This window comes from Suricata suricatta, chromosome 2 (genome assembly GCF_006229205.1).
Source record: "Suricata suricatta isolate VVHF042 chromosome 2, meerkat_22Aug2017_6uvM2_HiC, whole genome shotgun sequence".
NCBI classification, from domain to species: Eukaryota; Metazoa; Chordata; class Mammalia; order Carnivora; family Herpestidae; genus Suricata; species Suricata suricatta.
In genome coordinates this window covers 36,209,683-36,236,713 of record NC_043701.1, presented here as the reverse complement: position 1 = coordinate 36,236,713, position 27,031 = coordinate 36,209,683, and the positions used below count along the sequence as shown (strand labels likewise).

General features: G+C 41.2%; 1 protein-coding gene, 1 long non-coding RNA gene and 1 pseudogene across 4 annotated transcripts; 1 reads left to right on the top strand and 2 right to left on the bottom strand.

Annotated features, from left to right (window-relative positions):
* The first annotated feature begins 288 nt into the window (after positions 1–288).
* Positions 289–13,791, top strand: LSMEM1 (leucine rich single-pass membrane protein 1). Of its 3 annotated transcripts, none has more exons than XM_029924735.1 (4): positions 289–3,057; positions 7,193–7,321; positions 9,069–9,197; positions 13,197–13,791. In XM_029924735.1, exons 1-4 carry the CDS (start codon positions 2,988–2,990, stop codon positions 13,325–13,327), a joined length of 459 nt encoding a protein of 152 aa, XP_029780595.1. In that variant the 5' UTR covers positions 289–2,987; the 3' UTR covers positions 13,328–13,791. The 3 variants fall into 3 exon arrangements, with proteins under 3 accessions (XP_029780595.1, XP_029780601.1, XP_029780610.1); XM_029924741.1 differs by having other exon boundaries at positions 2,967–3,357; XM_029924750.1 differs by lacking the exon at positions 289–3,057 and adding an exon at positions 6,832–7,087.
* Positions 9,902–10,000, bottom strand: LOC115286102 (annotated as a pseudogene).
* On the bottom strand, positions 10,546–25,081 carry LOC115280079. The gene is made up of 4 exons (XR_003903631.1): positions 25,035–25,081; positions 16,904–17,089; positions 10,796–10,878; positions 10,546–10,701 (listed from the first exon to the last, which is right to left on the bottom strand). It is a non-coding gene; the product is annotated as an uncharacterized LOC115280079 (long non-coding RNA).
* Between the last annotated feature and the right edge of the window lie 1,950 nt (positions 25,082–27,031).

The following is a 27,031-nucleotide window of genomic DNA, read 5'->3' as shown; positions in this document are numbered from 1 at the left end:
GGGTGAAGGCATTTTCCCCCAACTAGTGCTCTTCCTCCCCCACGTTCTCAGCAACTCCTGGGACATCGGATGCAGCTTCTTGTTGAAACCATGTAGTCTGCGGGGTGCCTGGGTGGCTCAGTTGGTTAAGCTTCCAGCTTCGGCTCAGGTCATGATCTCACAGTTCGTGGGTTCAAGCCCTGCATTGGGCTCTGTGCTAACAGCTAGCTCAGAGCCTGGAGCCTGTCTTCAGATTCTGTACCTCCCTCTTTCTTTGACCCTTCCCTGTTCACGCTTTCTGTCTCTGAAAAATAAATAAAAAAATTAAAAATTAAAAATAAAAAAAAAGCCCATGTAGTCTGGCCTGTGGAGTCACTGTTGCTGCTGCTAGTGTGAGTCCCTTCCCTCAGATCTGGTGCAGCGCAAAACCACCTCAAATCCAGAACGACTCTGCTGTTGTCCCCTCCCTCGTACGCCCAAGTGGGTTAGGATCCTGGAAAGGCGACTGCAAGTAGTTTCCCCCTAAATTTTCAATTTCCTATGCATGCATCTTTTTAAGTAAAAATGAATTATTAAGATGGTCTATATACGTAGTTGAATGGTACCTCAAGGATTATAAGGGGGAAAATTAGCTGCCTGCTCCATCCTTCTCCATTTCGCAGAGGGAATTTCAGCCTTTGGTTTTTTTCCCTAGGGCCTTGGTTTCAGATTTCATAGTAATAATGCTTTTACTGCTATTTATTAGTTACTATGTTTAGACATCTGACAGCTTCCTATTTGATAGATGAAGATTTTTGCCATTTTACTTTTTTTCATTCTCCCATTCTCTTCTCAATTTCGTGAAATTGGCATCGTATTATAGTAACCATATTACTATGTTCATTCCTGAACGATTTGCCTGTGCTTCCTTTCCATTCTCAACATTTTGTCTTGGTTTTACATATACATCACTAATTCTTTCAAAACAGTCCTAAAGTAAAACTTTTTAAGTTTTACTGCATGGTCAAAGCCCAACCATGTAACTTTCAGTCTAAACTAATTTCTCTCTTATCCATGAATATATATACAACTTGTTTCTGAGACTTCATCATCCTGGGATTTGTTTTCCTCTCTTGGGTTGGAGTCCACATATGTGGACCCTGTGTCTTTGTTGTTAGATTACGTACTTGATAAAGTGGAACCCTTCCTTCAGTAACTCTGAGAATGGGTGCGTAAGAGTTCAATTACTCAGACTCCCACCTACCTAAAAGGTAAGATGGCTTGGTATATAAAATTTTAGGTAGAAAATGAAATTCAGGATTTTGAAGACATCGCTCTCTTATAATTAAAGTGGTGTAATCTGCAATTTTTATTTCTGATTTCTTCATTTTGTCATCAGAGGCACTTAGGATTGTAAAATTAATTACTATTCTGCCTTTTTAATGGGGTTTTAGGAGGAAGAAGAGAGAAATGAGTTAATCTGCATATTAAGTTTATGGATGGGTACATCTTCATGAAATTAATGGATAGTTGCTAGACAAGGATTATTGGGGCTTCAATGTCTAAAAATACTTGAGTTTTCTTGAAAGTAGTAAAATGGTATATGATAGACCAGTTCATTCCTTGATTCTTGATTAATCTTGCTGGCTTAAAGGAATTTAAAGTGGTTTCTGCCTAATATGTTGTTAATATTTTGATGCTCAAGCATTACTATTGAAGCATTCGGCATCCATGATTCTTGTCTGTGATAGCATTTCCCGAATTTCCTGGGAGTTGAACCTCGATACAGTAAAAAAGTATTTGAAGTAAAAATCAAGAAGTAATTAAAAATGTCCCTGGACTAAACAGTTCGGGTGAGAATACCTATTTTTTTCTTATGATTCTGAACTCTTGATGTGATCTCTCAAGTATGTAATAGATTAAATGAGGTGCGTTACCTTCCTTCGCTCTCATGTACTTTCAGAAGTCTAATTAATCACAAGCCATAGGACGTTTTCATCCCCTTCACTGGTGTAAACTATGGTTGAATTCTGACTTTGGGGTGAGGAATTATTTAGGCTTCATTTTCCTCATCCCTGAAGGGGGATTGATAGGGTTATAAGGTGACAGGAGAGACAAGAACATAGGACAAACTCAGAATAAGGCCGTTGTATTATTTCTTCAAAGATTCGATGATTTAAGACTGGTCAGGCAGTTAGATTTATAAGCGGGCTGATAATATAACAGCAAACTTCCACTTTTCAGGAAATTTGGCATAGCTTTTTAATATATAATGTACCTCTGAGGAGACAGTTACTAGTTTTGTATTGTCCTCCTCCTTGAACTGCTCCCCTGGTAAGGATGAAGCTTAAGGAAATGGCATTCCTCCCCCTAAAAGCAGACTGAGGTCCTCCACACTAAATATAAATATAAAGGAAGTTCTGTGAAGCAAACATTTTCTGATTGGTGTACAAAATGTCTCAAGGATCCGTAATGTCCATCTACATGTGCAATCCAAGGTAGGGTTAGAAAGGGCTGCAGATCCATTTACTGCCCAGCCTTCAGCGTCCTGCGGGAATAGTTTGTCCCTATGGACAAATTTTGGTGAATATTGACAATACTGTGAATGGACTCCTGGGACTGCAGCCCTCACTGTAGCTCCTTTCACGTGCACCAGAGGGCAGGAGCTCGGCGTGCTTGTGTGAGGGAACCACAGGAGAGAATGCCTGACATTTCTGAGAAAGGGGATGTATAAAGACTCCCAGAGTAAATAAAGCCTTTGGGTAGAAAGGGAAGTTGATGAGACAAAGGGCTTCCCTCTCCTGCAGTGGGTCTGTTGCCATACAATCTCCCACTCACAATCTTCTTTTGTAGCTTCTGGAAGCAGTACGTGTTCCCTGACGCCCTGTCATCCTAGTCAGTATCACAACCTTAACTCCGTCCCTGTTTATTGCAGGCCTCTGATTGGTCTGGAGTCCTGTCAGAATGGCAGCTCCAGTCGGTTACTGGATATTTATATATGGGAGCGTTCCGTGGCAGAAGTGCTAGAAATGTGTCCGCTTACACGGTCACATCAGCCAAATAAGGACATTAACTTCAGTCCAATAAGCACCTCATCAGGTACCAATTGAATAAAGGCATGGAGCCTTTTTCTTTTTAAAGCGTAGTTTCAGTAATATATTCACTAAAAGTCATAGACACCGTGAAAAAAGTATCTGGAATCTTAACACTGCTTGGCTAAATTAACACTAAATATAGACCAACATCATGCTGGGGTTTATGGGCCTTGTAGAAGCACCCGTGCACTGAAGGAAGGCAAAGACAGGTCTACAGAATTCATAGAAAGTTTTACTGTAGTTGCTTCCGAGTAGTTTTTTTTTGTTCTTTTCTGGTAACCTAGCAGTCAAAGCTCACATTTTTGTAAGTAATTTGCATGCTATTTATTACTCTACCAACACTGAATTATGATTCTTGGGGCTGGGGTGTTTTTTTGTTGCATGTGCTCTGTGCTTTAAACTTTTGATAGAAATGATTCAGACTTGACTTAAAAAATTAATTCCTGAATGTAAAGAGGCACTGACTCTGAAATGGAATTAAAGAACAAATTACCATGACTCACTCAATAAAGCTTCCTATTAGCTTTGAATTAAACCCTGTTATAACAATTTGGATTCTGTGGCAAGCAATACCGGGGTGTTATTTCTGTGCTTTATACCAATCACCCAGGGAAAAAATAAAGAGCAAAGCAATTTTTCATAGACAACTATTTTGTCAGAATATTTATTTGTAGCTAGGCAAAGAATTCTTAAATGCTAAAAAGAGTTGTGAGCATTGATCTAAGCTGGAGGAAAATGAAATTACTTACATGTTGGAGTGCAAGGTACTAGAAAGGGCTCCGTTAAAAGGATGCTGCTTTGGGCAATCTTAGTGAGCAGATTTGCACACCAGAGGGCTGAGCGAGTGTGATGCAGAATTTAGTAACACTCCGGCTTCTTCAGCCCTGCTGGTTGTTCCCAGGTGCCCTTATATGGAGGTGCCAGAGATAGCAGCAACTGGTGTCAGCAACTGTGGGTCCTGGCTTCGGGGCCATGTGATCCTGTATCCATTTACGCACAGAGTCATTTATAGGCTCTTGGTGGCCTTGAACCACGGACACCCAACCCTATTTTCTTTGCTAGTTCTTTATTTTCCATTTGCATGGTGTAGTAAATTTGAAAGTACATGAACATGGTACCTATTTATATTATGATTTTACCCAGATGAAGAAATTTCCTTTCAGGGCACATCATAGCTTACTCTAAGTTGTTGTGTCAGTGATTTTGGATTTGTTGTTGCACTGAATCACCTTTTCAGTCGGCAGCAAGGCTAATAATTTGGAGATTTAATTAGCTGCCCTGCTCTTAGGTTAGTTTTTGTGGCTGATTTTCTAGTTGTTTCTCCGCTTTGTAAATGTTGATTAAGCTTCAGTATGAGATTTGAGCCGTAGCAATTCCATTCCTAAAGGGGAAGCTAAGGCTTAAGGACATTAAGTCAGAGATCCAAAAATGAACCACGTGCCAGTCACCACACCTGAAATAGAAGCCGCGGCTGGAATGATGATCCTATGATGTGACATACAAACCTTTATTACTCATCAAATACTGGCATTCAGGATAATAAAGTATAAGAGATGATAAAATACAAAACATTTCTGGGAGAATAGAATCTGTGACCATGCATCACTCATAACTTACGATTTTATCTGTGAAAGGATAAGATTTGATTGATCTCTAAAGCTCCTTTATTTTATATGCTGCTGCTGCTTTTTAAAAAATGATCACTTCATGTCATTCCCTTAGGACTATTCCATGAAGTGTATTTGGAATTCAGTAATATCAGTATCTAAGGTGCTTCAGTAATATCTAATCTAAAATACTCAGAATTATATATTTTTGTTAATTAAAATTTCAGCATAACTGAAACATCTTGTTTAGTTTTTAGCTTTGATTGATAAAGTTTAATTCATCCATGACTTCAATTAGTCCACGTTTTTCTTAGGATTTCAAGAGCATATTTTCCCTAAGTACCAGTGGGTTTTAGGTATGACTGGGGAATTCCTGGTTTTTAATATTTCAGAATGCAGTTTACACTGTTTAGTAAATGGCTGATCCTTTTTCAGATCTGTAGGTGTTCACAACATTTTTTCCCTGAATTTTTCTCCTAACTCTAACTCTATTTTTCTTCATTTTGTAACTGATATTAAAGGAAAGACTTTTAATAGGAACAGGAAGCAAATAGTGTGTCGCTTCACATCAATGCAGGCACAAAGTTTATTGACTTTACCAGAGTCCAGCTAAATATCACATGAGGATTTGTACCCTCAGTTTTGTTTCTGTCATTGCATTTGTTATTAACTGCCTCAAATTCTTTTGAAAATGGTAAACTTCAAACTGTAAATAAAATATTTTAGTTGTTGCAATGTAAGTCATGGCTTATACATTTGACACTGGGTAGTTGAAGAATAGAATTGGTGCCCACCCTAAGGAGTTCTCAGTCAATGGGGAAAGTCAAAGATGTAAGCAGTAAATGCTGTAAAATTGTGTACATGTTCTGATGGAAGAATGTACTGCATCCAGCAAAAGCACAAAGGAAAGGCAGATTGATTCTCTGAGAGGTGAGGTTTGACTAACTACATGTATGGTCTTGGGTGTTCACCAGCTGAGCAACCATTTCCTCCTTTTTGGGAAGGACGGGGGCCAGACTAGAGCATGTCTACAATCCCTTTCACATCAAAAAGTCCCTATAGCACCATTAGACTCATTTTATGAAAGGGGATCACCGTGAAAGAGACAGTTTGATAGTAATTTGAATTTGTCTTCCTAGAGTCCTTTATTTCATGTAATTAAAAGGGCACATGTTCTTTGTTGTGCTAGAGAGACATAATAAGACTTTATAAATCCATTTGGGCCTTTCAGGTTTGCTTGAAGTTGTGCTGTCATTCGAAAATATTACCTTAAATGTAAACCTCAGTTTTAAAATTCTTTACTATGAAAGTGGCTTCAATCTAAGGACACTCAGGGGAAGAGAACTCAGATGTCCTAGAGTCTAGCCTCCAACCTGCTGCATTGTCCCTCTTTGTAGTACCTTAGCCTGTAGAGATTTTATCTTGAGGCCTCCCTCCCAGCATCTCATGGCTAAAGAATACATTTAAGGTAGAGACTCATATACCATATTGAGCGAGAATATAAAAATTGCAGTTTTGTTTTAAAGCCTTATGCAATTAGGATGGTTCATGGTAATATTCTCTTCAGGTGACTAGCTTTGTGGCTTTGTTTTATCTTTCAATATGCCTGTACACAGTTTTCTTGTCCAAAGGATTTGAGGGCATCTCACTAGAATATAAACAATGAAAGCTATTTTTTAAAAAGAAAGAAAAGTATTTTATTTTTTTAAGCTTTATTCATTTTCTGATAGAGAGAGAGAGAGAGAGAGAGAGAAACAGAGAGCAAGTGGGGGAGGGGCAAAGAGAGAAGGAGACACAGAATCTAAAGCAGACTCTAGGCTCTGAGCTGTCAATACAGAGCCTGATGTGGGGCTGGAACCCATGAACTGTGAGATCATGACCTGAGCCAAAGTTGGATGTTTAACTGACTGAGATGCCTAGGCAGCCCTAATTTTGTAATTTATTTTTAAATAATTTTCTTGAGGCACCTGGGAGGCTCGGTCAATTAAGCGACTGGGACTTCAGCTGGGGTCATGTTTCATGGTTTATGATTTCACTGTTTGAGCCCTGAATCGGGCTCCACCGTCAGCACAGAGCAGAGCTTTCTTAGGATTCTCCATCTCCCTTCTCTGCCCCTCCCCACCTCGTGCTCATGTGCTCTCTCTCGCTCTCTCTCAAAATAAATAAAAACTTTTAAAAAGTTAGTGAAATAAATGACAAAATTAAGAAGCAGACTCAGGGCAAATAGCGAGAATTGAGAAATCTGTGGAGGAGGAAGGAGGATATTCAGATAAGCAGAGTATAAAGGGCTCGAATTGGGTGACATACTTGAGTTTGAGCTTCCTGGCGAGCCAAGCAAAAAGAGTAGGTACAAAGTTGTCCCCAGAAGGAAATATTTTCTTCTGGACAAGCACAGCTTTCCTAGACCTTCAGCGGAAAGCGATGCAGGTGGGTGGTTCCTGACGTGCCTGTCCAGCTTCCTGTGGCCTCTGCTCCTTGTGCAGTGGGGCTCCCAGGACCAGCCTTCTGTTTGATGTCAGTGTTCTCTTCCAGGAACAATGAATCATTCCCAGGACACCGGCTCTCGAGGCATGCCTGAGGATCGAAAGCTTTATATTGTGGATTCCATAAATGACTTAAACAGACTGACCCTCTGTCCTGCTGGCTCACAGCATCTGCTGCGTACGTGTGTCTCCCCGGCTTGCTGGCTCTTCCTGGGTTCCAGGCCCCCTAAAAGTAGTAAAGGCTAATCTGGACCCGTGGGTGTAGTGGGTGGCGGGGTGGGCATTAGGAACAGCTCAGCGCTGGAAAGACTTTTTATTATTAGGCAATTTTTGTGTTGGTTCTCTTACTATTTGGCAGGCTTATGGGCTTTCTTGGGTCCTAAGCAAGATTTAGAATTTGTCTTCAAGCGTTCTGAGAAGTTTCTGTAGAGTGGTTCTCCCTGGAAAGGGCGGGGAGGCTGCAGAGCTGGTTTTCCAAGAGGACTGCTCAGCCCTCTTGGCTGCTGTTGTGCCTTCCAGGGACCGCGGCCAGGTCACGGCGGTGCCCACTTTCCCGGAGAGGTCTTACTTTGTAGTGGGTTGCTGAGAAAATACTCCACACATTCATCCAGATTTCAGGAAGTCATTTAAATATTGTTGGGCAAAGAAGTCAACTTCATTTTCTCCTTACAAAGTACAAATGGCCCCCATTAAAGGCTTAAAAAGGGAGGAGAAAAGCAAAACAAAAATCTGCTAAATACTAGATGTGTACTTTGATCCCTAAATATTGTAAATGAGCTTTCTCAGATCATTCTGAGCCCCATTTTTCCAGCTTAAACGCTGACTTTCAAACACAGGCATTAATTTTCTATTGGCTGTTTGTTCCATTCCTATTCTAAACTCTGATTGTCCCGAATTTATATCTATTACTCCCCTTCTAAATCCTTTTGGAGGTCTTGCTTTTTCCCTTATTTTAATGGGTTCAGATTTTCACCTGCTTCTATTGCAGTCAAGTCTCCATAGAAATAGGTATTTGGGTACCAGCTTATGCCATTGCCTTGATTAGGAAGCAAAAGTTTTTGCAGGGTGACACAGGATGTGCTTACACAGCCCGGGACCTAAGCCACCCACCTAGCTATAATCAAGTAGCACAGTGTGTGGGCTTGATGCAAAGAAGGAGAGAACACAGACAGGAAGTTAATAGTCTCCATTACCCCAAGTTCTTATATTGCTTATTTAATTTAATGTGGGTGTTCCTAGGTAAACAGGCCTTACAAAATGATGGCCAAATGCAGATACTTCATGCTTTAGCTGCTTTATAAGCATGGTTGCAGTCTCAGTGTAGCTGCACATTTAAAAGAACCTTATTTTCAGAGCAGGTTCATCCCAGAGACAGCTCTGAGAAATCCAAATGTATCAGGGCCATTTTTCTATTTAAATGATGTACGCTTATTGATTACTCCTATGGTGAAAGGCATTTCTGGGATATACCCCAGAGCATCCAGCCTTCCACTCAGCATAGGTGTCCCAGCCAGCTGTGTTTTACTCCCTGGTCACTTGGTGGGGTGGGGTGGGGTGGGGTGGGGTGAGGTGGGGTGGGGAAGGGCAATACAGCCTCCATCACTCTGAACCCTTAACACACATAATCTCCCCCACCCCCCAAAAGAAAACCCATGTCCTGCCTCTCCAGTGTTAACACCATCTTCAAAGAGCTTTCCAAGGAAAGTGTTTGTTTTTATAAATACCAAGATTGAAGAGGGTAAGAAGTTCACAAAGAGCACCCAGTGCAAAGACATCCCCAAGACATAAGTCACTTTCCAGGGTGATCACAGGGGAAAATGGTATCCCTTAGTCAGGTCTCTAATAGTGGGGACCCATTCAGTTCTGCTGGCAAGGTGGATCCTGAGCAGTTTTTGTCATCATTGCTCTTGTTTGTTTCATGTTAGCTCTCCAGGAGAAAATCCCGGACATTGGCACTAACTCAGGAAACGGAAGTCACGGTCTATTCTTTATGGGGCTGATAATTGTGCTGATTGTCAGCCTGGTACTGGTGTCCTTCGTGATTTTTCTAATAGGTAAGTACCACCGACATGATCTCACTTCTTAAATGCTTTTACTTTGTTGCTGGTTATTTAACTTTGCTCCCATGAGGAGTCCATGCTTTTTGGCAATCACTGCTACCCTGAAAGACAGCGAGTGCCCACAGTGACCCTGTGCTTCTGAGGACATAAGCCCACGGTGCCACAAGTTCACAAACAAGGACATTAAATATATTTTTCTTTTCTTTTCTTTTAGGTTTGTTTGTTTGTTTGTTTTGAGAGAGAGCAAGTGCATGCACATTAGTGGGGGAGAGGCAAAGAGAGAGGGAGAGACAGGGTCCCATGCTGACAATGCAGAGCCTGACAAGAGATCACTACCTGGGCCCAAACCAGGGGTCAGACACTGAACTGACTGAGCCACCCAGGCACCTCTGTAACTTGATTTTCTTACTTGGAGTCCTCAGCTATCAAAATATTAGGCAGCTTATTCTCGTTGACTCTAAATTTTCTTAATCCAGTGTGTAATTTCTCCATTAATTCAGTCTGTACCATAGAGTCAAGTTCAGGTTTCTTTTCTTTCTTTTTTTTTTTAATAGTTTATTGTCAAATTGGTTTCCATACAACACCCAGTGCTCTTCCCCACAAGTGCCCTCCTCCATCACCACCACCTCTTTTCCCCCCTCCCCCTTCTCCTTCAACCCTCAGTTTGTTATCAGTACTCAAGAGTCTCTCAAGTTTTGAAAAATATGGAACGTTTCACACATTTGCGTGTCATCCTTGCGCAGGGGCCATGCTAATCTTCTATCGTTCCAATTTTAGTATATGTGCTGCTGAAGTACCAAGTTCAGGTTTCAAACTCCTTCCCAGGTTTTCTCACTTCCCAGCGATCCATTGGAAGCCTGAGGGCTTGTGCAGGGTCCCAGAGGCTGTGTTAAAGGGAGGTGATGGGGGCACTTCTTTGCTGTTTGACATGTCCCCGGGGCTGTGTCACCTACCCTGCTGGCTCTTGGCCTGGCCAGGCCTGATCTCTGCCCTTGAGTGGTGACCCAGGCTGTCCTACATGGGGAGACCCACCCCGGACTTCAGGGCCACTCTCCTCTCTGCCTTGGCAGGGGCAGGGTGCTGGCCATCCTCTGCTTGTAGTCCCCTCCCCTCCAGCCCACCATTTCTCTCTCTCTGCTAACTCCTGCGGACCATCTTCTGGAGTTATCTCCCGCTTCCTGCCGCAGACCTCCCCAACAGTGGGGAGGAGCCCGAGAGGCCAGAGAGTCATCTTTGACGCCCTTTCCCCTAGATTCTGGGAACCATTATTTATTTCTTCTGCCCTTTCATGCTTTGCAGGCCTTGTAGCCTTCACAAATTTCAAGGAGGCGTGGAGCCCGTGTCTTTGGAATGCCTTTAATTTAAATTCATTCAGGATTAAAGGAGGTAGTGGTGGTGATGATGGGGGCGGGGACAGGTGGGCAGGGGTGTGTCGCTCTTTTACAGCCTCAGACCCCTTCTCTTCTGCAGACTTCCTTCTTTCAGCTCTTTATCTCACCTGGGGTCGGGACGGGTAGGGATATTTAACTGCTTTTCTCTGGCCCAGGTGATGCCCTCTCAGACGCAGAAGCTGCAGTGGGAACTATACTTACAATAATGGTGTCCTTGTGTCTATCAGTTGGATGAGGTTGTTCCTGAATTTTCAGGGCCCAGAAACAGCCCATGGATTACTCTTCTGAAATGTTATACCAACAAAAATTAATGCTCCAAATATTATTCTCCCACACCCATCTGGGGGTAAAGACTGACTTAGATTACTGGGAAATTTTAGGTATCCCTACAGGCAGGAGAGCCACCCAAAGGACCTTCTTGCTTCTGTGGGGTGATGGGTACTAAGGTTAAAGGTAATGATGATAAGAAATGCTATATATTGGACACTCATTGTCTCAGGCACTGTACTAAGTAAGCACTTAATGTCTGTTTGCTCACAACTTCATAACAACTCTGTGTCATGGATCTACTATTATTCTGGTTTTCCGGATGCTGACACTGAGGCTTCGATTAATTACCATGCCCGAGGTCCCCAACTAATAAGTGCCGAATCAGGGCCCAAAGACACTCCTGCCTGACTTCAAAGAGCATGCACTTTATTAATGTCATTATACTCCTCTTGTATAGATATGACTTTTTTATATTTGCTGCTAGTGTTTTATGTTGAGAGCAAAGTCATATGAAGAAAGAGAAAGAAGATATGAATAAAGAAGAATATCTTTAAATTGGCCATTGCTCTGTGCCAGATACAAAAATTCATTATCTTAAATCTTTACCTCTTAAGATAGTACTTAGCATTTGTATTTCACTGAGGCGAGACTAAGACCCAGAACGTTGACTTCTTTATGTGTCCCCTACTAATCAGAGGCAGAACCAGGATTCAAACCCTGACCTGTCTGGCTCCAAAGCTCCCCGGCCCTCCATCGCCTATGTTGAAGAAACAAAACAAGGACTTCCTGTAATTCTCAGACAGACCTCAGCGTGGAGTTGGCACAGGCATCTGGAAATGAACTTGGCCTGTGCTCATCTTTAACAAGGAAATCATTTTGCTCTCAGTAGGATTCAGTGCAAATTTGTAGTCTTTTCACCTGCATTCTTTATAACTGGCATTTTTGCGTGAGAGAAGACTTATTTTACACTGATTACATTCTTAGTAAACCTTTGGACCTTATGTTTTTTTCATAATCTCTGTGCTAAAAAAGGAATAATGGACAATAAGAGTAGATTACTATGGATGTTTCTGGTGGCCAAGGAGTGTATTCAGAGAATACTATGTGCCGGCATGTTATTGTTGCCTGATGAAAAAAAGGATTCTATGGTCAAATGAGTTTGAGAATTGCTGAGTTGGATAATGCTCAAAGTAGGTTGTTTTTTGTTATTGTTTTTTTTACTTCTTGTGAGTTTCCAAGAGGCAGGTTAGTATAAAAATTTTCACTAACTTTTTTGCACGTGGAACTCTTGTTCTTGTTTGGAATTTAATTTGGAGTCAGTGTATTGTGGAACACACTCAAGCCAGCACGGCTGCGGCTTCCTTCTCTGTTTGACTAATGTTCTAGGAGGTTCCCAGGAGGGGAAAGGATATTACATGTTATGAATTTACTTTAGTTTCACATTCTTCCCCAGCAGCAAGTGGTATTTCTGCCTGGCTCTGCAGCTAATCTCAATTAAGATCCTCCCTTCTTTTGTTAGACCATCATTCATCCAGCCTAGTTTTTCAGACATGGGGAAGAAGCTGCTTCTGGGCAACACTTTGCCCCAAGCCTCGAAGGGGAAGCTCTAACATCTAGTTTACTTTCCCACATTAGTTTACCACTAAGCCTGTGGCATGCATACCAGCAACATTATTCCTGAAAGATACCCTGGGGAAAAAACTTGCTTAAAATGGAAATAAGAAGCTCAAATATTAAGTATGGATTTTATGCTGCATTTCCTGGAAAATTTTAACTCTGATGAGCAGACCTCCACAGCTTACTTGACTGCCAAGAGTTCTATTTATTTTGAAAATATTGTCTCTGTTCTTAGGCTGATCTGAGGGGAATTATTACATTTTTATTTATGGGCTGGGAATTCAGAACCAGCAGATTTAGGTCAAAATAGGCTGAAACCCAGAAAACCTCATTTCCCAAAGAGGAGCCAGAAACCTTTGGAGAAGAATGGTCTAAAACAGGCAATGTAACAGTCACTTCTCCGATATGCTTCTAATGAGATTCGCTGGTGGTTTCCTTGGGTTGCTCACAGTGATGTTTCTCAGCCAAAATCTGTGCGGAGCTGCCAAAGATTAGCCTAGGCGGGGCCCAATAAATTGTAAAAGCAATGCACTTCTGTAGACACTTTAGTCTTCGGCAATTTCTCTCCCGGGCTTCTGGGCTGCGTGGGATATTGGAGCAGGGGACTTGCCACGGGGCCCTTTCAGCACTCAGCTAAGTATCAACACAAGGCACTAAGAGTCCCAACGGAACGCACTGGGTATCAATGTAACACAGTCTGTTTTCCGTTTTGAAGTTCAAACTGGAAACAAGATGGATGATGTATCGAGAAGACTAACAGCTGAGGGAAAGGACATAGACGATCTTAAGAAAATCAACAGCATGATTGTAAAGAGACTCAATCAACTGGAAGCGGAACAAAACTAAAGAAACGAGCATCCAGAAGCGGCCGCCAGCACCAGAGCTTCATGCTTTATGGCTTATGAACTGAGCATGCGCATTTCTGCAGGCACCAGAATACCTGGTTAGTGATCCCAACCCTGGGGCCAAGTTTCCGCTGTAGGGTTGGGAGCAACTGCAAGGCAAAGGGGTGTGGGGATAGCAGCCAGAAAAGGGCTCGTTGTGTGCTGTGTCCTTCTGCTTTACTGGGGTTAAGGGTGGCTGTTAGTGGGGAGAACCAAAAGTAAGCAAGGGAATTTGGCTCTGTACATACAACTTCTCTTTCAAAAGGAGCTTTCCTAACTAGAGTAAGTTCACTGTGCCAGTGAGGTTCATGGCACCTCGTGCATCTTTATGAATTCCCGGGACAGCCTAATGAAGTCACTGAATTATTTGTATTCAAGGAAACCAGGTTTTAACTCTTTTCAATAAAAGAAATTTTGCTCAGGTGATTCAACTTTGACTCTTTTTCCCCCAGGGACAGGTGGACTTCAGAGCTAGTTGCCTTCTGGTGGTATTTGCTAGTAGTAGTTATATGTGTAATGGGAGGGCGGGGATTAAAAGAGAGAGACTAATTTATTCGACTAATGTTTATTGAGCTCTTACTGTGTGCAATCCATCTACTTGAGAAGAACTTATATTCGATTTGGGAACAAAGGGATGTATAGTTATATATAAATTATATAAGCTTTGTTGGCTTCCTTTCTCATGGAAAGAAAAATCCTTCAGTGTTCTGCTGATTAATTTTGAAGAAATTTGATAGGTTTGTGGTCTTTTCTAAGCTACAGTAGGAAATTGTATATTTGGAATATTTGGAACCTGCCCTGTTTTAGCACAAGGTAAGGTAAACAGTTTATGATCTAAGACACGGTGTGATATAAGTGAGCTTAAAAAGGTAAATGAATCTTGGGGCGCCTGGGTGGCTCATCAGTGAAGCATCTGACTCTTGATTTTGGCTCAGGTCATGATCCCAGGGTCTTGAGATCAAGACCCTCTTCTGGGTTCTTTACTTAGCATTGAGTCTGTTTGGGGTTCTCTTTCTCCCTGTCCCCTGCTTGCTCTCTCTCTCTAATAATAATAATAAAATAGTAATTAAAAATTGACTACAAAAACCACATATGAGTTTTAGAAAATCTTTTACTTAATACAAATACATTGTGCAAAGTTTATTGATGAATGTATTGTGATCCTGTCATATTGGGTTGGTCAAAAACCTGTTTACCCCAAATTAAAAACATATACATACGTTTTGTAACACTAAATAGCTAATGAAGTAAACACAAGACTTTACTTAACCCATTTTTGCACTCAAAAACGTTTGTCCTGAATACTCACATTCTTAAATTGATAAATATCATATAGGCTATATTAATAATCGAAACTTGTGTTTACTCGAAAATCCTCATTGAATTGTTGATGGGTTGTGGCAAAATAATTTATCAGTATTTGTTGGAGCATCATTGCAGAAACCAGAGAAGAACGGAAGCAACAATTTTTTAAAAATTTACCCATTTCTGGGAAGCCTGGGTGGCTCAGCTGGTTAAGCATTCATCTAAATTTCGGCTCAGGTCATGATCCCACAGTCATGAGATTGAGCCTTGCCTGGGGCTCTGTGCTGAGAGCACAGAACCTGCTTGGAATTCTCTTTCTTTCCCCTCTCTCTGACACTTACCTGCTCACACTCATGCACACATACTCTCAAAATAAATAAATAAGCTCCTTCTCTGTATATATATATATAGCCCACTTGTTATGGGTTTTTTTCATTCAGTTTACAGTGGGTGTATTCTGTGCTCAGTAACAAACGATCTTCATTCCAATAAATGTATATGTTACAGCATGAAGTAGGGCCACATAGGTCATTTCACCCATCTTTGTGGCTCTGTCCTTTGGGATCTGCTCTGTCCTGTCTGCACAGCATAGACGACGGACAGAGCCGTGGTCACTCACAGCCTGGAAAACTCCAGTCACCGTAGTTCCTGATATTTGGACTCACAGATTAACACCTTCCATTGACCCTGCTTTAAAACATGTCTACATGTAGGCTTTTTTCCCCCCCTTAAGCACAGGGATTTCAATTTGCTGTAAAGGCTGTTATTGGAACAACTATCATAATCTGAATAAGGTTTGTAGATTAGATAATACTATCATGTCAATGTTCATTTCCTGATTTTAATCATTATATCATGACTATTTAAGAGGCTGGCCTTGTGTTTAAGAAACATACATGGAAGCATTTAAGCACAAAAGGATATCATGTCTTCAAACCCAAAAAAGTTCAAAAGAAGGTGTGTGTGTGTGTGTGTGTGTGTGTGTGTGTGTATAAAACTGAGGTACATGTTAACATTTGGAGAATTTTTTTAATAGAGCTATCCATTTTTTTCTTTCTATTTAAACAGCTTTCTTGAGCTATCATTGACATATAAAATTATATATATTTAAGGTATACAACTTGATGTTTTGATATATGTACACATGGTTCAGTAAGCACCACAGTTAAGCTAATTAACATAAGCCATCACCTGTATAGTCACCATCTGTGTTTGGGGGGCAGGTTTGAGGGGTGAGAATATTTAAAATCTATCCTCTTAACAAATTTTAGGTATACAATACGGTTTTGTTAATTGCCATGCCAGGCTGGACCTAAGGTCTGGAGAATACATTCATCTTGCATTAGGTAAACTTGGTACCCTTTGCCTACACAGCAGTCAAATATGGCAACTGAGACATGGGCTGTTGAGCCCAACTTTCTAGTTCAAATCCTGCTGCCACTATTTGCCATGAGTTTGGGAAAATTAACCTCTGATTCTTTATCAACAATATTGGGTAATTATAAAATTTATTTCTTAGCAGTATTGGGAGACTTAAAAGAGATGGTAAAGGACTTAAAGTTATCAGAAACAAAGTAACTACTAGTTGTTACTGTAATTATTACTAATGTTAAAGGAGTAAGTGTGGTATCAATACCCCGCTACCTTTAAACCTCTACATTAAGAGGACTTACAGCCCAAATATTTTTTCAGCTGCACTGTTTAAGACCATAGCATCCTGATCTCATCCCGCCAAGGATGAGAAGGTGGGAGCCTTTTAGCAAAAAAATTTACTGTGCTATAAAACGTGATCAATAAATGCAGGAGAGCTTATTGTCATCTGAAGAACATAAAGATTCACATTTGCCCACCCCCGATGAAGCCAGGAATCTTTCTGACTGTCTTGCACGAATAAACTGACCACAAGTTTCGGTGGAAGGAGGGAGGTGATACACTAATGTGAAGCAAAGGAGAAAAAAAATTAAAAGAGACAGCTAATCTGAGACCAGTCATGATAGGAAAAGACCATTTTGCATCATTCTTTGGACTCTATGTGTTCACAAGAGGGTAAGAGAGAGGTTTTTGTTCCCGGGCAGTGGGCTCTACTGTGAGGAAAGGATTACACACATCTTCTGCCTCCAGGGCTGTGCACTTTATATTTCGCCTTCCTATAGCCCCTCAGATCGTTCTGCCTTGACAAGGACCTGCAGGTGAGCCTGGCCCAGCCCCTCCCACCGCCCTCCGCTGTTCACACCTGGAGGCCATTTGGAGCGCTGAGCACCTTGGAACCCCGGTTCCCCAGCTTCCCAGTGTGGCGGAGCTGCAATTGAGTGGACACACGTTACTTATTTCTCCAGAAAAGACCAACGTCATCTGTCCGAGTTTCTGCCAGTGGACACCAATCTCCAAAACAAGCCTTTTGGGTAAGAACAAAGCAAGCCTGGAGGGTTAAAAATAGCAGAAAACAATTATTTGTTTTACTAACAACAACCTGTGGAAAAGGTAATAACATCGGTGTGCATGTCAGGTGGAGGTGGCTTAGGAAATACGGCACAAATCATTGCGTTTTACCCCACTTTTATTGCTTAGAAAGATTATTTCAGTGGAAACAGGGCCTCTCTGTATAAAATAGTTCTATCCCAGCTTAACATAATGACTCCATTTAAATTCAGTAGAGAATGAGCAGAAGAGAGATCAGTACAGATTGGCAACCTATCCCTTTTGTGAATGAGTTTCTAAAAAAGAAGCTGTGAAAAAGAGAAAGGGCCATCAGCTATCTTTTCAGAGTCAGAAAGTGTCTTTTTTAAAACAGAGGAAAAACGAAAATATTTTTATGGGAACCTGTGCGTCCCCGTATTCTTACTTGGTGAAGATAAAAGCTTCTCAGTAAAAAAATTTTTTATGGGGAATACATGATGGAGATATTATTCTACTTTTCGTGAAGGTGAAAAGGATTTTTAAAGACGTGATGAGAAAGCCAGTCAGAACAAACTTGATTCCGTGGAACAGGTGGGAATGGAGCGCATGCGCCGTACGCAGTAGTGGGGGCTATGCTGGGCTTCTCTGAGCCCAGGCTGCGGAGGACCCAGGAGGAGACAAAGTGTGCTCCCTTCTCCAAACTGGCTTCTCATCTATGTCATGTGATAACGTTAGGAACCAACTATTTTCCAACCCGGGGAGTTATATGGGACATGACCTTTGGTTGGGGATGGAGGAACCGTGCTTTCGATAAGCATGATGTGATGAGGAACAACTGGTCAAATAGATCCACGTTAATTGGTTATAATAGCATTACTGCCAGCACCTGATTATAATAGGCTGTCCTCCTGTCTTACCCTGGCAGGCCTTGGCATTTAAGACTTATGAAAGACATTTTGTTCCTTGAACCGAAAGGTTTGGTTAGCCACCCCCGCCCCCCATATTTCTTGTTTTAAAATTATGAATAGCCAGAGAAAACAGAAAAAAGCATTTAATGCATTGTGTTGCTAACAGATTGGCTCTGTGGTGGTTTCTTTATATTCTTTTTTTAATCACAAGAGGAGATTGTTTGATTTCTTAAAAGTGGGTTAGAGGATTACTTCATCCTGAAAAAAATATTTAAAAAAATATTTTCCTGTTTTCTTTTTGGTTCTACAGAACAGGTAAATTGTAGTCACTGGAAATGGTGGTGGGCGGGGGGGCAGGGAGAATGTGCAAATAAGAGGAAGAAACCAGTATCGTATCAACCTGTCACCACAAACAGGAGATAGCAGTTCCCAGCATGTCCTTTGAGGGATCTCCTGGGAGGCTTTAAAAAACCCCTGACATTTAGGCTCTTTGCATGATTTGGCTATTGTACAAAGTGCTGCTATGAACATTGGGGTACATGTGTTCCTATGCATCAGCACTTCTGTATCCCTTGGGTAAATCCCTAGCAGAGCCTAAATGTCCATCACCTGATGAGTGGATCAAGAAGATGTGGTATATATATACAATGGAGTACTACATGACAATGAGAAAGAATGAAATCTGGCCATTTGTAGCAAAGTGGATGGACCTCGAGGGTGTCATGCTAAGTGAAATAAGTCAGGCGGAGAAGGACAGATACCATATGTTTGCACTCATAGGTCTAACAGGAGAACAGGAGAAACCTAATGGAGGACCAGGGGGAGGGGGAGGGGGGTATGAGAGTTGCGGGGAGAGAGGGACCCAAATCATGAGACTACTGAATACTGAAAATGAACTGAGGGCTGAGCGGGAGGGGGAAAGAGGAAGGGGGTGATGGTCATGAAGGGGGGGGCACTTGTGGGGAGAAGCACTGGGTGTTGTATGGAAACCAATTTAACAATAAACTAAGATTTAAAAAAATAAATTAATAGAAAGCCCCTGACTCCTGGACCCTACTCTTAGAGATACTGATCTAGAAGGCAGGGCGTGGGACTGGAAGCTCATGTTGTTAAAAAGTTGCTGTGATGAGTCTGGTGCTCAGTTTGGGTCGGTGGCTGTGCAGATCATGGATTTGGAATAAACCTGGGTTTGGATTCGGGTACTGCACATGAGTAACAGTGTAGCCTTGACCTCTCTTCACTTCTGTAACTTCCGCGATTTTTAGGATGCTCCTCTGTGACATGGAGGAGCACTGCTTCTGGTGAGAACAGGAAAATTTGATAAAAAGTTCTTCAGGCTTTGTATTATTTATAATTTGCTAATAAATTGTGCTTTAAAAAGGGGGACCACCTGATCATTTGTGGATACTTTTAAAAAATATTTATTTATTTTGGGGGAGACCACACATATACACCATGGGTGGGAGAGGGGGAAAGAGAGGGAGAGAGAGAAAGAGAGAAAGAAAGAAAGAGATAGAAAGAGAATCTCAAGCATGCACCACGTTCAGCATGGAGCCTGGCTTGGGGCTCGATTTCAGGACTGTGAGATTATGACGTGAGCTGAAATCAAGAGGCAGATTCTTAACTGACTGAGCCACCAGGCAACCTTGAATAATATTTTTAATCTCCAGGGAAGACTAATTATCTTTTGTCAAAGGACCCACAAATGTCTTCAGAAGAACATTCCACTTTCTACTTTTCATTTCCCTCATTCCCTACCCTCCCATGTTTGGGCCTTCTCAACTGCACTTGGCTTAGGCTCCAGGTTAAGGGGCTATTCCACTTTTCTAAAGAGCCCTTGAAGGCTTTCTTGGTAGCAGATGTAAGAACTCAGAACTCTGAAAGGTCAGGGACCTGAGGAGAAGTCAGTTTCTGCCCCAGGAGAGCAAAAGAGGATTATTTTTGTAGTAGCAAATTTGTAATAGTATGACCTACCTACAGGCTTACTGGAGATGTGAGACTCGCAAACCTGAAGAGGCTCATAGACTGTCCTGCAGTTTGTCTTTTTACATACATTGAAAAGCTGTGTCTTTGATCTTCATCTAAAGACACAATGATTCAGATTTTAGATTTTTGCTTGAGATAGTGCGTCTGGGGGTGCTGCCTAAGAAAGTGCCCTCGCTGCTCATGAGAATGGCCCCACCCTTGCCCCAGGCACACTCATTCTGTCAGAGTCCACCTTGTCTTCATTTTGAATGCGAACCTCCTGCCTTAGTAGCTTCAACTGAAGACTTTTTATAGGTCCTTTGACAGACTATGGATGTTCCCTAGGGATTAAAAATAATGTTGAGGAACAGTCAGATGTCCCTCCTCCTTGATGTAACCATTATAAGTGACTTAGAAACAACTCTACAGAGGTGGTGAGATAAAATATCAGAATCAATATCAAAATATTCAACAGTCAACTGAAACCAGTGATAGTCATGGACAATGAAGTGACGTAAATGATGCATTCAGTCCTCAGCACCTGAGGACCAAACACAAGCAGTGGGGAATGAGTAGTGACTCCATTAACTCAGCATGATGCATCTCTTCAAACTGCAAAGACAGTAACACTGGTTTTAAAGCTGGTTGAATTTTCTGTCTTTGCAAGTGTTAATTTGCATTGTCCTTGAATTCTGCCCCCCCCCCCCATCATCGAAAAGAAATAGAACTGGACCTCTAGGAAGTCACATAACTGATTGGAAGGAAATTTGAGGAAGCTTTTATCTTTGTTTCATTTTTTCTTTCTTTTTTCCCTTCAAAATTGGTCTTGCCAATAAAATACTAAGGATTTTTCTGTAGACGTTTGGTTTCAGGCCAAGAATGTGGGGAGTAGGATGTGAAGGTGAATAAGGGCAGAGAAGGCAGCCATGGTGTGAAGCAGAGTGCCCACTTGCAAGGCGGCACTCTTTGACATCTTCCCGGATGGAGGAAGACACGGGCTATTCTGTGTCGTCTTGGATAGATAAAAAGGCATGTGCTGTAGGAAAGGAAGTCATGATCCTAATTTTTCTTTGTTTTTTGGCTTCCTCTGACTCTCCTGTCCCTTTTTAAATTTCAAAACATGATGCATTATTCATGCATAAATCCTCAAAGACATGGATTGTAACAGGCTTGTTCCATCAGGAATATTCTTTCTGAACGTGGAGAGCGGCAGCCACAGAGCATTTATTGTCTGATGAACAAAGGGAGCAAATGGGCCAAACAATGGAAACACCAGTTAATATTTTGATTATGGCTCCTCAAATGCTAAAAATGTCTAATTTTCCATGCCCTAAAGTGGTTTTAAATACCACCACAGACTAAATTATAATTCTATTCCACATCTTTGCTCTCCCAAACTTCTTTAATATTGATGAGTTGAGGTCAACTTCCGAATCACTTGAGGGCTCAAAAACAGTTTCTTACAGGCTCAGAAAAAAACAAGGAAGGAAAAGACATTAGGTAGCCTTTGAGGTACAATCTAGGACCTATTTTTAAACCTTCATTCAGTTTAGATGATAGAAAACACAGGTTCTTTCCATATTTTTTGTAGAAGTCACAAAGGAATCTTTCCTAATTGTTTCCCCCATCAACTTGATACAGTCTGTTCCATCTTTGAACCTAGAACTTCATCTGAACCTCTCAGATTTTTTTCTTGTCATTATATACTGTGTTATAGCCTTTGTGTGACTCATCTGTGTTTCCTCAGGGGATAGAATATTGTTCAATAATGTGAATTTGTGTAATTGAATTAAGCTAGGAAGTCTTTCCGATTTGCCTGCTTTGCCTCTGATTTGCAATTAGAACAAAGTGGTGCTCACTAATAGGAGAGGAGGGACACCTGGTGGCAGGAGGTTATTTCAGAGGAAGGAGGTCACTTTGAAAGGAGGAAAAAAGGCAAGAGCTAAAAATCTGGTGTATGAAATCCAAGGGAGAGTGAATGGTTGTATCAGACATAGGACCATTGAGGGCTTATGTCTGAGGTAAATGGCCATTAGGGTAGAAGGCTACCTAGACGGTGCTGAAGAGTGTGTGGTTGGGAGATGAAGGACCTACCTTTGAATCTGCTTCCGCTGCTCACCAGCGGTGTGACTTTGGCTAAATTATTTACCTTTTCTGAGCCTTGGTCATTTTACCTATAAAATGGGAATAATCCTACCTAATAAGATTGCTGTAATAATTGAACAAAAGGATGCCTAATACTTGGTAAACATTTAATTAAGGAGGGGGGCTGTTAATTATTTTATTCACAGAAAAAAGCAGGGTTTGGTGCCAAGCAGCTTTCTCCTGGCTCTGGTGAGAGGCTCATAGTTTTTTTGAATTTTGGCAAATTCTCTGATACTATTTTTGGGAAGGTCTGCACAGGGTAACCTTAGTTCAGGTCCTTTGGGAAGTATCTCTCTATGAGGCAGTAGGAATTTATCAAGCTCCATAAATGTCTTTTCACCAGGCAGACATGCCACCCTCATGGAGCTTAACCCTGAGTGGGAAGATCTGATTACCACACAATGGCAAAACAAAAAATAAGGCATAACCATTTGGGTGCATAACCCAAATTCTGTGACCCAGAGAAAAAGAGCTGGAAAGGTTTGGTGGGGGAGGGAAGGCATGTCCCCGAGCAGACAATAAACTAACCAACTGTCTTAAGAAAGCCTTCTGTTTCCAGAAAATTGGGCTGGTTGGTTACCCTACCTTCAGAGAGAATACTGAAGCCCTCAGGAGAGTTTGCCTGGATTTCTTTCTTGTCTCTCTACAGGCCTACCTACAACCTCACCCCGACTGTGGCTTTTCCTCATGATTCAGATCAGTGTGCACTGAATTGCCTTCTATCTTTGATCTCAATCTCTTTCTCTAACCTGGGAACTTGCTCGCTCTCTCTAGTCAGTCTGTCCCTTTCCACTAGCTCCTTCTCTTCCAGTTGATACCCATTTAAATCTCTCCTGTCCTAATAAATTCTCCCACTGTCTCCTCCAGCCACTGCCTTGTTTTTTACTCTCCCTCTTGTCTGGAGCTCTCAAAATGGCGGACTACACCCGTTGTCTCTTATAGTTGGACCTCCCTCCATTCCTTACAGTCTGCTGCAACTCGACATTCACCTCGACCTATCTATAGAAACTGTCCTTGCTGAGGTCTTATAACTGATGACCTCACTGCTAGATCCAATGCCCATTTCTCAAACTTTTTCTTAGTGGACCTTCATGTTGGATTTGATATTGTTGATCATTCCTTTCATGAAACTGTTTACTCCCTTGGCTTCTGGGTCAACACTCTCCTGATTTTCCTTCTATACTCCTGGGGTTTCCGTTCTATTTCCATTCATGTCTCCTCTTGTGCCACCTCCCTCTTGAAAGTTGCCATTCCTGGGGCTTTGCCCACTGTTCTTCTGTCTCTACATGCTATTTCTAGGTTAGCTTATTTTATGGTTTTATATGCCACTTATATATCGGTGAATTCCATATCTGTTCAATACGGATCTTTCTACTATGCTTCAGATAAAGAATGAATTGCCTGTTCAGTATCTGGACTTACATAAACTGAACACATTTAATATGACTGGACAATAACTACCATAAGGGTAGAAACTATGCTCTATTCATCCTTGAATCCCCAGTGCCTGACAGTGCCTGGCACAGAGGGGGACTTTTTGCATATATAAATCAAAGTTTTTAGCTATTAGAATATATTTTTGTACATGTGTTTTCTGACAATTTCTTATTCATACTATTTTGGGATAGGAAATCTCTGGTTCTCTGAGGCCTTGCAGACCTGCTCTCCTTTCTGCCAATGTAGCTCTTTACTCATCAAAAACAGAATGTGGATTCTGCAAGAAGAAATGTGATTTAATCTGGAAAGATTAGCACAGTCACTTGACCAAAGAAAGATTTTATTAACACGTAGTGACCTCTGTGGAGGAATTCATTGTTTTGTGGCCTTTTATGACACAGCTTGTGCCATCAAGGCCCATTCTCATTAACCTTGTGCCTCTTGTCCTGGGGAAGGAAGACTGGGGGAAGCTCACTTGTCAGGTATGACAGAAAGGGAGGTCTTGCAGAGAAAAGAGTTGAATGGATGGTCCTTGTTCTTGGTTTACTCTCTCCCTCTCAATTTATCGGTAATTTTAGATGTGGAGGGAAAAGCTATTTTGTGGGTAGTGGTAACATTTTTTATGGTCTTGAGTTCATTGCAGCATCAAGTCTCTAATTTATGGGGTCCAGCACAACATAAAATTTTAGGCTCTTCGTTTGTAAATTATTAAGAATTTCAAGATGGTGCCAGGAGAGCATTAGACCAAGCATAGGGTCCTGTGCAACCACCTGGGTTGACTGCCCATGAAACTGATTTGGAGACTGTAACTGTGTTGGAGACAAGAAAGTCTTTGTGTTCCTGCAGTTTATTCAGTGTTCAGCTCAATTTCTGACTCATGAAGTTTAGAAAAAGAGATACCTGACCAGTAAGTCCTCTCTCCTTCACAAAGCTGGGCTGTGCTCCCAGTAATTCACACCTGTTTGTTTATTCGCCCCAAACCCCAAGTGTCTTTGCATTATAGGTTTTACTAGGTTTAAGGCGTTTGTCCTCCTATTCTTGTCATACTCTCTTCCTGTTAGGATTTGTGCACTGTTTTTATGACTAAATTTCATCCATGTATCCTTCTTTGCTTTCACTGTCTTTTAACCAGATTTTCCATCTTTAATTAATTTAGATTGCCCTAAAAAAGTCTGCTCTCCTATGATCACTTTTAGTTTTCCTTGGATTCTTCCCAATTTTCATTTGTTCCTCAGCAAATAAAGTGCTTAAAATGGAGTGTGGTGTTCAAAGAGCCATGGATGTGTAGGCAGTACTTGGCTGCCTTATCTTAGGAGACCTAGCTTATCTGTAGATGGTTCACCAATTCTCATCCATTGTTATGGTCCAAATTACATCCATACTCTTTTCTCATAATTGGCTCCTCTCTTACAATATATTTGGCATTTCCTCCTTTTAATCCTTTTCTACATCTGTTCATTATCAGTTTCTGAGGCGGAGTTTTACTTCCAAATTATTTTTGTTAGCACTCACCTTTAGTTGACTCTTGATTGATTTTGTGTCCATTTCTTGACATTCTTTGGCTCCATGTCAACCTATTGTTAGGTCTTAATGGTTGTGTTGTGGTAAGGAGGGCCACCTGTGTTAGGTCAGATCAGAGATTTATGTGGTCTGAACTTCTACCTCTGGCACTCAGCGATGTTTTATGGGTGAATATGGTGATTCCCTATAGCTCCTCTGAATGATTAGAAATTAAAAACACATTATAGATGTGTATAGCCTATGATATTACATAAATTCATTGTAGCTACTTATTTATATATTCTATTTTCTTTTTTTTCTTCCCACATTCCCCTCCCAATCTATCACCTATATTAGAGACGTAAGATGTCTTCTGACATTTGCTTTCTCTGTTCCTTCTTCGGAAGTGATCTATACATGGGAAGGTACTAATATTGAAAACTTCTACATAGACTGCTCCGAATTTTTCTCCCCAAGATCAGGAGAAGAACGGTTACCTCCTGAAGAGGTTTAAAGATATAGGAGACAAAAATACATTTTTTGGGTATTGTTGTTATGATGAAACTCCATGAATTCTACTTGTTCAGTGTATCAGATACTGTTGCTTAGGGCAAAAGAGAATTTCTTCAACAGACATTGGCTAATATGCTGAAATCCAAGGAAAAGTCAAACAAGAGACCTTAGACAATGGAAGAAGGGATTTCTGCTTCTGATCAAGACAAAGTAGTTAGGACTGGATTTACCGTTCCCTTGTCCCCCAAGATATATGCAATTGTGGTGTCAAGATAATGGGCATCAGGCACTGAAAGACTCTTACCTCTAGAGAGAGGAAACAAACAGGGTAAGCCCTACCATTGTTTCAGTTTCCTGCCTTGGCTTGTATTCCGTATGTTTAAAAAGCTAAAGAAAAGGAAAACATCAAAAAGACCCAAATTAAAGCATCTAGAATGAAAACAACAAGCCACGAGATGAAAAATGCCCTGAATGTATTAATGGCTGATTAGACATTGCAGAAGAAATCTTCAGTGAATTTGATGGCAAAGCCATTGAAATTAATTAAAATGAAACATGCAACAAAAAGAGAAACCAGTAGAGGAACCTGGGTGGCTCAGTTGGCTGAGCGTGGGACTTCACCTCAGGTCATGCTTGTGGTTTGTGGGTTTGACCCCCGAGTCAGACTTTGTGCTGATGGCTAGGAGACTGGATCCTGCTTTGGATTCTGTGTCTCCCTCTTTCTGTCCCTTCCCCATTAGCACTTTGTCTCTGCTCTCTGTCTCTCTCAGAAATAAGATAAACATTTAAAATAAAGAAAAAACCATCAGAAGTAAACAGAACATCAATGAACTATATGAAAATTCCAAGAAGTCTAAGATTTGTGTGACTAGAGTCCCTAAAGGAGAGAAGAAAAATATTTGAATAAATACAGGCTCTTAGTTTTCCAAATGTGATGGAAACTAAAAATCTTTGGGTTCAAGAAGCTCAGTGAAACCAAAACATAAGAAACATGAAGAAAGCATATTATAATCAAGTTCCTTAAAATCTGTAATAAAGAAAAAATACTAAAAGCAGCCAGAGAAAATGACGTGTTAACTACAGAAGGACGAAGGTAAGGATGACAGATTTCTCATTGCTGTCTGAGGTGAATAATGAAATGACCTGAACACAAGATTCCATCTGGAAGAAGGAGGAAAATATGGAAAAGAGCAAACATCTTATTTTCTTTCAGTGTCAACTCATGCCAATTTAGTATTAGAATGGACTGAAGTCTCAGGAAAATCTAACCATTTTGTTCCCTCTCTTCTCCTCCCCTTCTCTTCTCTGTTGTGCTGGTCAGAGCCTTAGCCCATAATCTCTGCATCAAGTTTTATGCCTTTGACTACCTGTGCTGGGGTAGTCAAACTGAATAAAGCGTTGGAAAGTCCCTGTCTATAATACACATTGAATTGTCATCTAGCCATTTTGAAATGCAACCTCAAAATCCACAGAAAGCACGGTGAATTCACATCCAC

What these genes read in the sequence shown, in the direction of transcription:
- LSMEM1 (XM_029924735.1), top strand. Translation starts at nt 2,988, where the DNA reads ATGTGTCCGCTTACACGGTCACATCAGCCAAATAAGGACATTAACTTC. An exon ending in TCCAATAAGCACCTCATCAG is followed by an intron (nt 3,058 to 7,192) that starts GTACCAATTGAA and finishes GTTCTCTTCCAG; the next exon opens with GAACAATGAATCATTCCCAG. An exon ending in CTTCGTGATTTTTCTAATAG is followed by an intron (nt 9,198 to 13,196) that starts GTAAGTACCACC and finishes TCCGTTTTGAAG; the next exon opens with TTCAAACTGGAAACAAGATG.